The sequence below is a fragment of the Nothoprocta perdicaria genome, unplaced genomic scaffold (assembly GCF_003342845.1).
Source record: "Nothoprocta perdicaria isolate Ctin4 unplaced genomic scaffold, notPer1 scaffold_186, whole genome shotgun sequence".
In the NCBI taxonomy this organism is placed as follows: domain Eukaryota; kingdom Metazoa; phylum Chordata; class Aves; order Tinamiformes; family Tinamidae; genus Nothoprocta; species Nothoprocta perdicaria.
Genome location: NW_020455049.1, coordinates 801,917 through 812,311, shown reverse-complemented (window position 1 = coordinate 812,311; position 10,395 = coordinate 801,917). Strand labels below are relative to the sequence as shown.

General features: G+C 59.9%; 1 protein-coding gene across 4 annotated transcripts in view; it reads left to right on the top strand.

Moving 5' to 3' along the window:
• The first annotated feature begins 1,668 nt into the window (after positions 1-1,668).
• The window catches only part of IGF2 (insulin like growth factor 2), a 9,646-nt gene continuing 919 nt past the window's right edge, over positions 1,669-10,395 (top strand). The window contains exons 1-2 of one of the 4 annotated variants that reach the window (XM_026036792.1): positions 1,669-1,686; positions 6,336-6,498. In XM_026036792.1, coding sequence (XP_025892577.1) covers positions 6,345-6,498 — 154 coding nt within the window. In that variant the 5' untranslated portion in view covers positions 1,669-1,686; positions 6,336-6,344. Of the gene's footprint in view, positions 1,687-1,931; positions 1,968-2,014; positions 2,062-2,116; positions 2,164-6,335; positions 6,499-10,395 lie in introns of those variants that run through there. The other 3 variants (XM_026036795.1, XM_026036796.1, XM_026036794.1) reach the window with 3 other exon arrangements.

Below are 10,395 nucleotides of genomic sequence, written 5' to 3'. Positions count from 1 at the left end.
CAGGACTTCCCAAGCGCTCGGTCTCTTTGACAGCCAGGCCACCTGTGTAAGTGCTTAAGCGCAGATGTAGGCGCCGAGGTTAGGTGCCTGTGTTTGAAAAGCCGGTGCGCGCTGAGGAGCATTCCCAGCACCACGGCGCTCTCCAGGTGTGCGGACACCACTGCCCTGGCACTAGGGCGGGTGGTGGACGGGAGACACACATCAGAGCAGCAGAGCCCGAGGAACAAGCCGGAGGGCAGAAGGATGCTGAGGAGGGAAGGATGTCCAAAGCTTTCTTGGGAAGGACCGGTCCTGCTCTTTGCTCATGTTTGCTTGGGCATGTCTGGGCAATTCTGACTGCTCGGAGAGTCCCCAAGTCGCCCATCCTCAGACTAATAATAATAAAGATAATAAATAAATAAATAAATTTCATTGGAGGCTCATCGCAGCCAGGGCTCCGTCGCGTTGCCCACGGGGCGAGCCGGCCGAGCAAGCGGCAGCCCCAGGACTCCGCACCCGCGCAGCGGCGAGCGGGGCGGCCCGCGGGGGCAGGGCCGGGGGCGGGCAGCGCGCGGAGGAACCGCGGCCATTCCGCGGGGCTCAGTGCAACAGCTCGATTATTTTATTTTATTTTATTTTATTTTATTTTATTTTATTTTATTTTATTTTATTTTATTTTATTTTATTTCAATTTCGTGGGGAAAAAGCCCCGGAGGCTCCGCGGCAGCCTCCCCGGGCCCCTGGCAGGGTTTGGGGGCTCCGAAGGGGCGCGCAGGCACCTGCGCGAAGGGAGCCGGGGGGGCGGCGGGGCGGGCAGCAGCGCGGCCCCCCCGGGCGGGCAAAGCCCCTCCGGAGCGCGGCCGGCGAGGAAAGCGCGCGGCGGAAACTTTTCCCCCCCCCCCCCCTTCCCTCCCCGAGCTGGACTCCGGAGGGTTACGAGGGAGAAGGAGGGAGGGAGGGAAGGAGGGAGGGAGGGAAGAGAGAGGGGGTTAGATCGCGCTGCAACATTATTGGCTGCGTGGCCGGGCTGGTGCTCGCCGGGGAAGAGCATGCCCATTGGGGGGGTATAAAAAGGGGGCAGCCGGAGCGCCCTGCCTGTCTCCTCGCTCGTGGGGCAGCCAGCCGGGAGCAGCGCGCGCCTAAGGGAGCCAGCCCCTCCAGCCCCGGACAGGGGGACGCAGTCTACACACACCACAGTGAGAGCCACCCCAGGGGCAGCCACAGCAGGAGGAGAGAAAGGGGGAAAAAAAAAAGGAAAAAAAAAAAAAAAAGGATAAAAAGGAAAAACAGAAAAAAAAGGGAAAAAAAAAAAAAAAAAAAAAAAAAAAAAAGGATAAAAAGGAAAAACAGAAAAAGGGGGGAAAAAAAACAAAAAACAAAAAAAGAGAGAAAGCGCTCGCTCCGCTCGCTCGGTCTGCGGCGCAGCAGAATACCTGACCGTAACCAAATAACATCCTCGAGACAAAACCAAGCAGGGACTTGACAGCGCAGCCCGGCCGGGCGAGGAGAGCGGAGCCGGAGCCGGAGCGGGGGAAGCGCCGAACGGAACCGAACCGAGCCGAGCCGARCCGCGCCGAGCCGAGCCCGCCGGCAGGGCAGGAGAGCAGCATGGCCAGCGCCGCGGCGCGCACGGACGAGCGCTGCCGGCAGCCCGCCGCGCTGCCCGGCCCGCCGCACCAAGCCGAGGGCAGCGGCGGCAGCGCCAAGGTAAGCGCCGCGCCAGCAGCGCCGGGGGCCGCGGGGCGATGCGGGCGGGCTGCCCCGCCGCCGCCGCCGCCCGCCCGCCCCACGCGCGGCGCTAGAGGGACCCCGAGAGCCGGGCTGGGCCCGCGGTGGCCGCGCGGAGCGGGCGCGGAGCCCCGCGCGCTGCGCGGCCGAGCGGCGGCTCCGCGCGGGCTCCGAGGGACGCGCCGCGGAGCCGCGGCGGGGTCGGGGGTTCGCGGAGGGAAAACAAGGACGCCGAGGCCAACACGGAGCCGGAGTTAACGGTTGGCATGGAGCCTTCGACTTTYCCCGTTTTTTCCCCTTCCTCCCCGATTGCTTTTCCCTGCAGTAATTGCTCTGAGAGCGCAACTTGGAAAGGTTTGAGCCCTCGCCGGAGCAGGAGGGAATTGGGGCGCGTGAGGAAACTCGGATTTAGCGTAACTGTACCAGCAGATGTGGCCGCCTTGCCTTGAGCCAGTGGTACGTTAGGAGGGTTTCCGATACGCTAGGGGCTCGCGCAGGCAGCGTGGAGCAAGCGAGTGTGAAAATGAGGGTTGCGTGGGCGGGTTGAAGCAGACACCTCGGCAGCACCGTGGCGCTCAGCCCTTGCGTCGCGACTTCCGAGACAAAGTCCGTAGTTTTCTTCCCAAATGCCAGGATGTGCCTGGGAGGCCAGGGCCTGCTTTTCTTTGTGTTTATTTGTTGTCAGGTTGTGCGCGCGTGTGTGTGTTGTGTGCGCGCGTGGTTTTCTTCTTCTGCCGTGCAGCGCTCAGCGTGCTGGGCTGGTGGTTTTTCTTCCCTCCTCCTCTTGGCTTGATTTAGAGCGGAGTTGAGGAGTCTGGGTCGTCGGTTTTGTAAGGGTGACTTTGTGCTAAGGACATCTGGAGAAATAAAACTGACTGACACTTCTGGTTTGAGCTCCGCTGAACTGTTTTGGACCCAACTTGACAATTCTGGTGGGGGTGAATGGGTCAGTGCCGTAAATCTTGCTCGGTGCTGTCGACACCCACACAAGCTCCCCCAGCCTTTCAAAGGGGCTATCCCTGCTCCTGTGAAAATTCATTAAGGGATAAAAGATTTGACACTGCAGGTCCCCTCCCACTGCCAAATGAAATCGGAGAGCCAAAATGCGTGTGTGTCCTGCCGCTTTTTTCCAGACAGGTGATCCTTTCCGCAGCCTGGCCAGCAGGAGCGGGCTGCCCCGAGGCGTGGGTGCCCTGTGACTCCAGCAGGCTTTGAATGAAGCCCTGCGGGAGCAGCGGAGCTCTAGAAAGAGGGATTTCTGCCTTTCTTTCCTTGCTTAAATAAAGCGAACGCAGCAGGTGAGGTCTTATTTTTAGAGGGACGGAGCCGCTGGTGCGTTTCCAGCGCTGCATACTGGCCAGCGGCGTGAGCGGCCCACCCTCTCCCTGCTCGTGTCCCGGGCCTGACCTCGCCGGTCCCAAATGCTGGGTTTGCCCATGCTGCCACAGRCTTCTGCGTGCAACGGGGCAGAGCGATGCCACCTTCACCGGGCACGTGGACACGGGCTTGGAGAGGCAGGGGAAGAGAACCCTGCCTGGTGCCTGCAGCCGGGCTTTGCAAGGGTTAAATCCGCTCTGCCAAGGCATAAAGTAAGTTCAGCGTGTTGTGGGAATATCACTTGCCAGTAAACTCCAGTCACCACAATTTCTGATTTAACAGCTTAACTTGCTGTTAACTTTTCCTGATACACTCCAGGTTTTGGACGTGGATGCGGAGAGGGGAGAGGAACAATAAAGAAAGGAGTTAAGTGAGGCTACTAAAACGGACTTAAATCCCTTCCCTGGCCCTTGCCAGCTGTCTTTAGAAGAGTTAAGCAAGATTGCATTTCCTTTTTTTTCTGCCATAAATCAAACGTTTCTGGGCTGCATACCAAAATTTGTGCAATATGCTCTCGCTCCCCAGCGGGGCGAGTAAATGGTACTGAATACCCCATTCACCTTTTGGAGCTTGATTTTTCCACAGCTCCGGTAGCCCTCGCTGCGGAGCTGGTGGCGCGGGGCGCGCTCGCTGGCTCCCGCCATGGCCGGGAGGCACGAGGGTGCCTCGCTTCCTGGTGGGAAAGGCGATCCCCAGGGCAGGGCTGAGCAGTGCGCGGGGGACGAATGGGGAAGACAAAAAGGCAGAGCGCTGAAAATAGAAGCAGTATTGCCAACCTCAGCCCTATAAATGTCACGCGAGCCAGGTGCCAGCAACTGGGAGATTTTTATTTCTTTCTTCAAGCCTCGCTATTAAAGCCAAACAGGAAAAAAAAAGACAAAAACAAACAAACAAAAAATACCACAAATAAACAAACTCGAATCCCCTGGTTCTGGGTCAACCTGTCAGTGGTCACAGCCCTGGGCGACGCTGATGGAGGTGCGGCAGTGCTGGAGCCCCAGTACCTCTGTCCAAGGTGCAGACCGATGGCATGTGAGAGATGGGCACCAGTCTGGAATCCTGGCATCTTTGGGGTTTTCTTGGTAGGCTGCCCAACACCTGTGAGCATCTTGTGGTACCCACTTGCTGGGATAAAGTTGTGCCTGGCATGGTCRGAGGTGATTTGCAGGTAGATGCTGAAGTGCTAAAGCTTCAGCCTCCTGGGCTGGGCTGGGGCATTGACAGTTTTTGGTTGTCTTTTCCCTCCTGCTTGGTGGGGACTTGACAGCTTCTTGCCTTGTTGCTGTTGAAGCTCTTCACTACCCCACAAAGAGCAAGAGTTGGCCTGGGCTATCCAAAAATCCCAAATTTGCAGACTGGGCCATCTGTCAACTCCCTCCTACGTTGCGCTGTTCATATTAAATTGTAATGAAGGCCAGACTGAAGGAGGAATTAGGTCAGACAGGAGGTTGAGTATCCGTTTTTCGGGAGATGTTGCCCAAGAGAGGCAGAGTGGTTTGGTTGGCTCGATGCGCGCCTGGATGCAAGGGATGCCTGAGCAGCCCGTGGAGATTTGGCAGCAGGGCCTCATAGCACATCGTGGCCTCTTGGCCTCTGGCTCCTCAGCAGCTGGACAGAAATTGCCGGTGCAGCTGATGCCGCGACTTGTCGAACCCCGCTGCAGCAGCCTCCGATGCCCTGATGTCCACCTGCATCACCTGCTTGAGCACCCGCGGGGCGGTAGCGAAGACGCAGCCTCCGCGTGCAGCCGGCGCCGGGCATTCCTGTCCCCGCCGCTGCCCAGGGCCGCGTGTTGAGGGAGCAGTGGCCTCTGGAGGCAGGCAGCGGGTGTCCAGCCCGGGCTGATGCGCGCGGCGCCGGGCAGGGCGCGCTGCAAGCCCGGCCCCGCGCGCCGACTCGGGCGCGGACGAGCGTCTCGGGGCGCGCACGCCGGAGCGCGCTGTGTGACGGATGCGCGTGCATCGCTCTCCGGAGGGAGGCAGGAGAGGGACAGCGGTGACGGAGCTGGGGTGATGGTGGCCGAGCGTGCGGCTGGCGCTGCCGCTGTGCTCATGGCACCCGGGCGTGCYGCAGGAAGGGGATGCGGCTGCATGTGTGCCTGGATGGGGAAAGGGCTCCCGGGTGCTTCTTGGCATTTTCCAAGGACAGAAGTTGTCTTTTTTTCCCACCAAATGGGCAGGGATCTGGTCTTCCCCAGCATCAGGTATCGCCCCGCTGACACAGCCTGGCTTTCCTGCTGTCGTGTCCTCCCTAGAGGCTGCAGCACTGCCTGTGCCCTGGGGACGCCGGCAGCCGGGAGCTGCACTTGGAACATAGAAGAAGGTGGAGRGCGATGGTGGTGCCACTGCAGAAGTGCCTATGTGCTGCCTGGAGCCTGGGGAAGAGCTACTGAGCTCTGGAAAGGAAAGATGCTGCTTAAAGAGCCAGGGGGAGAGAAGCCTTTCACATAAGGGCTAAAATGGGATTTCCCAATGGAAATCTTCATGCTGCTACCAAAGAGCAGGCACCAAGGTGGCCTTATTGCCCCGGCTGCTGGGGGACCTGAGCCGATCTTGTGGCTTCACCTTGAACTGGGGCAGGGAGATGTGATGCTCATCAGGGAGGCATTGTAGGGTCTTGAACCTTGAGTGGGTTTACCTCTGCYGGTGTGCCCATCGCACCTTAGTTCTAGTTTAACCCTCCGCATTGGCCAGTATCCCCATGGCCTTCCTTGGAGTGGGTTTCCTGAGGGATGTCCTGGCCGTCTTGGGAAGGTTGGGCCCCAGATGGTGGCGCCTGGGCTYGGCAGGTCTTCTGCAGTGGCCGCCGCAGCTGGGCAGAGCTGAGTGTTCCTCAAAAGCAGCGGCGCCTGCGCGGGCCGCGACGTCACGTCGCGCTGCGCTGGGGAAACGCGCTCAGAGCTTCTCATCAGACCCACTTAGAAAGCAAAACAAAAGACCAAAACACGTATTCTGATCGTCAGTTAAATGATTTCCCACTRAAAGGGAAAGGAAAGATGCTGCTTAAAGAGCCAGGGGGAGAGAAGCCTTTCACATAAGGGCTAAAATGGGATTTCCCAATGGAAAATGGCCTTAATGTCAACCGTGTCTGGCCCAAGGCTGTCTGGCAGGCTGAGCCTTGCCTGCAAAACCCTCTTCTACGGCATCTGAAGCCATCCATGGGGGGAAAACACRGGGTGAGGAGATGCGGGAGGAGAGGGGAGGTGAAGTGGGGGCCTGTTCCCATGTCTGAGCCTCTGGCTTTGCCCGCAGGTGCCGAGGATGTGTGCCGCGAGGAGACTGCTGCTGTTGCTGCTGGCCTTCCTGGCCTCCGCGCTGGACGCTGCCGCTGCCTACGGCACAGCCGAGACCCTCTGCGGCGGCGAGCTCGTTGACACRCTGCAGTTCGTCTGCGGGGACCGGGGCTTCTACTTCAGTGAGTAGCCAGCACCAGGGCCCGCCTGCACATGGGGGCACTGAGCATCCTGTTCTCTGCGCGGTCCCTTTGGCGCGACAGGGGCTGGTCCTCCTCCCTTGCTGTCACCTGCATCTGTGCCTGCGTGCAGGRGCCAGTGAAAAGAGAAGCTGGAGGTGTGCATTGATGTGAAGCTGCTTGGCACTGGCTTGGGGATGTTGGAGGGGGTGAAGGGGGCAGGTTGGTGCCGCGTGTGATGCTCAGAAAAGTCAAGTGTTGCTGGGAAGCGCCGCTGTGTTCTCGGGGCAGCGATGCTGTGTTTTGGGCTGACCCATGGTGAGGTGGGTGCTCTGCAGTGATTTATCCAGCCCTCTCARTGCTGAGCCTCCGGCCCAGCTTGCCTTACAAGCTCCCAGGTGGCACTACGCTGGTGTTGTATCCACATCTCCTTGCTCATCCCAACTGCTGCTCCTGGGAAGGGCCTCTTGGAGCAGCTTCGGGAGCACCTGGATGGGGGGCTCTGCTCGCCTTGCCCTGGGCAGGTTTGGTGGTGTCTGTAGCTCCTCAGTACCTCTCCAAATCCTCCATCTGCTGCTTAGGTGTGGATGTGTCATGGGCAGACATGGACCAGCTGTGGGAAATGGCTTGGGAATGCCTTCCCCAGCGTAAATTATGCCTGAAAAGATGCCRTGGCCATTACCTGGCGAGCGTGATGTCTTCGGGGCAATGGATGAGACAGTGCTTTCCGCGGGGGCGTTTTTGGGTTTCGTGGCCACATTGCAATGGGCAGGGGCAGCTCGGTGGGCTTGGAACCGGGGCTGCCTTGCCCTGCGCTGGTGTTTTATGTCCTAGGGCTGTGCCTGCTCTCCTGCGTGCAGCTGGCAAGCGCGGGCAGGTAACCGCGGGCAGGAGGCCAGGCGGGAGGGCGCAGGCACAAGCTGCCGTGCATTTGGCGACCTTGCGAAGATTAAGTAGCTCCGAAAGCTGCTTTTGAGGAACAGGGCAAGCTGCTTTTTCAGGAATGCTGCTCTCTGGATGTGTTCTCCGTCCTACCTGCCCACAGAGGGAAGGGTTTGCTGCGCAGCAGGGGGAAGACCCCGGGTCCCGATTTTGGATAGGGGTGCTCAGTCAGCAGCTGGCGCCCTGCGTGGTCTGGCGTGCCGGGAGCGTGAYGGTGCCGCCGCGGGGCTGCTTCTTGGACCCAGCGCTCCTTGGAAGCAGGCTGCTGTTTTGGGAAGGCGCAGGGAGCTTCTGCCTCCCCTGGGGGAGCCGGGCTGCGAGAGCTTGCGCGGCTGCCAAGGGCTTGCACCGCAGCGCTCATCCTCCTGCCTGGCGCTTGCACCTCTTCCTCTCACCTATATATAGAGGAGTGGCTGCTCTCTGCCTTTTGCTTCCCTTTCCTCCTCCCCGTCTGGTTTTGGGGGGATGAAAGGGAGCGGGGCTTTTGTCTTATGGACAGACTGACCTTCTTTCACCTCAAATAACCCCGCTTTCCAGGCCAGAATAAAAACACTTCTGCCGGCCGAGCAGGAGCTTCGTKCCAAGCAGCCAAGCTGGTATTTGAAAGGGGATTTGTCTTTTTTTCCCCTCCTGTCTGGCCCACCTTCCCATTTTTCATCTCTCTGGAGTGTAGGTGCCCTCAGGTTGACGGAAAGACATCCCAAAGCCCCCCAGCATCCAGCTGTACGAGGCTGAGCAGATGTTTGGGTGCAAGCTCGGCTGGGTGAAGGGTGCAGACATCCCTCACTCTTTATTTTTTACCCTTTATTGTTTGGTGAAAGTTGGTCTTAGTCATAACTTTCACCTTTTCTTCCCTGTGTTGGTTGGTCCAAGYTGGTCTTAGGCTTAAGCTTTTGAAACCTTTCTGCTACCAGTACCCTGGATCTCAGCACCCTGCCCCTGCAGCCACACGGCAAGGTCTACAAAGCAAGTGTGTTGCTGTCTGCTGGATCATGGGGACATGTTTCGACACTGAGATGCTTGCATGTGCCCACCTGCTCCCTGCTGGTAAGCCAGAGATGCCCTGGGGAAGCCAAGTGCTGCCACAGCCTTGTCCCACAGGTGCWGGGGAGCCCCGCCAGCTGCCAAGGACTTGTTGCAAGCAGCCAACCGGTGAGCTCAGAAAAATGCATACCACGAGAGAGCTCACTGGTGCTCTCTGATACCCAGGTGATTTAAACACTGAGCTCCTGGGCTACGTCCTTCTAAAAGGAGGACTTGCCAAAGGTGACGTCCCCCTGGGGTGTTCCTGCAAGCCCATCTCTGGGCTCTCCTCCCACTTGCATCAACGCCAAGTGGGTGCAGGGTACCAGCAGCTCCCGTGGGCGCTGTTTCACCCCCTGGCACCTGGCAAAGGCCAAATAGGCAGTGCAGCAAGTGACAGTGGGGATGTCCATCTGTGTATCTGCTCACAGGAGCACATAGCAGAATGGCAGGTTTCTCGGCAAGAGCTGTGCTTTGGATACACTCCCGGGGCTGTCCAGCATCCTCAGCTTATATTCTGCCGCGCATCCCCTTTTCCATCCCTGATGCCGCCGTTTCCCGAGGCGGGTGGYGAGGTGCTTGCAAGAGGGAAGATGAGCGGCAGCAGGTCGTGGGCTGCATTTCCCACTGCTTCCCGTGCCCTGCTTGGATGCGGACCCAGGTGTGCTCTGCTCCGGGAACACCGGGGCAGCAGGAGGGAGACGTGCAGCTGCCATCAGCCATAAACAGAGCCGTGGGCCCTGTCCTGTGTGGTTGTGAGGATGTCCTGGGCCAGAGGAGCTGGGGGCGAGGAAGGGGCTGGGGACCACAGAGGAGGAGGAGGAGGAGGAGGAGGAGGAGCAGCGCCTGCCCTCTCCGCCACAAACAAGGGCTCCCGTTTCCTCCTTCCCAACAGCTGATAAGAATTCAGCTCTGTGCCGGCCGCTTGTGCTGACGGGGCACATTCCTGCGCACCCGCCGGCCCTCCGAATAATACTAGGAAAAAGCCGGGGGGCGGCGCGGAGCTGGACGCGCAGGGCCGGCCCGGGGGCACGGGGACAGTGGCGGCGCTGCGGGCCGGCACAAAGGGGCCCTTGTTGGTCCCCGCCGGGCCCGGCGGCCGCGGGGGCTGTTTACGCCCAAGGGCCCCTTGCGCTCAGCTAGGCGCTGGCTTTGCCTCGCGGCGCTGCTGCAGGCCCTGGGTTGCAGCCCCCACGCCGGCGAAGCCCCACCAGGAGGGGCGCACGGAGCGGCGGAGCTCTGCTGGGAGGGAGGATAGCGAGAGGTGGTGGCGCGGGGCAGGAAGCGGCCTTCCCAGCGGGAGCGCGGTAATTAGTTAAGTGGGAGCTATTTCCTCATGGCCGCATGAGGCGCGGGGCCACCCAGCAGCCGGCGCAGCCCTGCTTGCTGGCGCCGTCGTTGAAGCCAGAGGCCGCATGTGGGCAAGAGCTGGGGAGTCCCCCCGGGCGGGCCTGCATCCCCCGACCAGCACAGCCTGGGATAGCGGTGGCATGGACACTGCTCGCCTTCCTCTTCCAAGCCTGAGGACACCTCAGTTCCAAGAGGGAGGAAAATAACCATAATGGGAGCCCTTCCTCAGAGTGCCATGGCTTGGAGCAATAGTGTCACCTGAGTGCTGCCACGCTAGTGGCATCTCTCTTCTGCCRTGAGTCCTCATGAGAGGATGAAGAGCTGGTCTTGGAGGGGTGGGAGTGTGCTACTGAGCGAGACGCTCTTTCCCCAGCAGTCTCAGAGCCGTCCCATGTGTGAAAACATAGCGTGTTGCTCCATCTCACCTGCCAAGTGCCAAGGTGAGAGGAGAAGGTTGACAACCACAACACAATGCAGCTTCTTGCCAAGCTAGGCGGGTGCTGGGATCCACCTTGTCGCAGTAACTGCCCTACGTAGCGTTCATGTCCCCAGTTGGCCGTGGCTTGCTCGCTTCCCGTGTCCCAG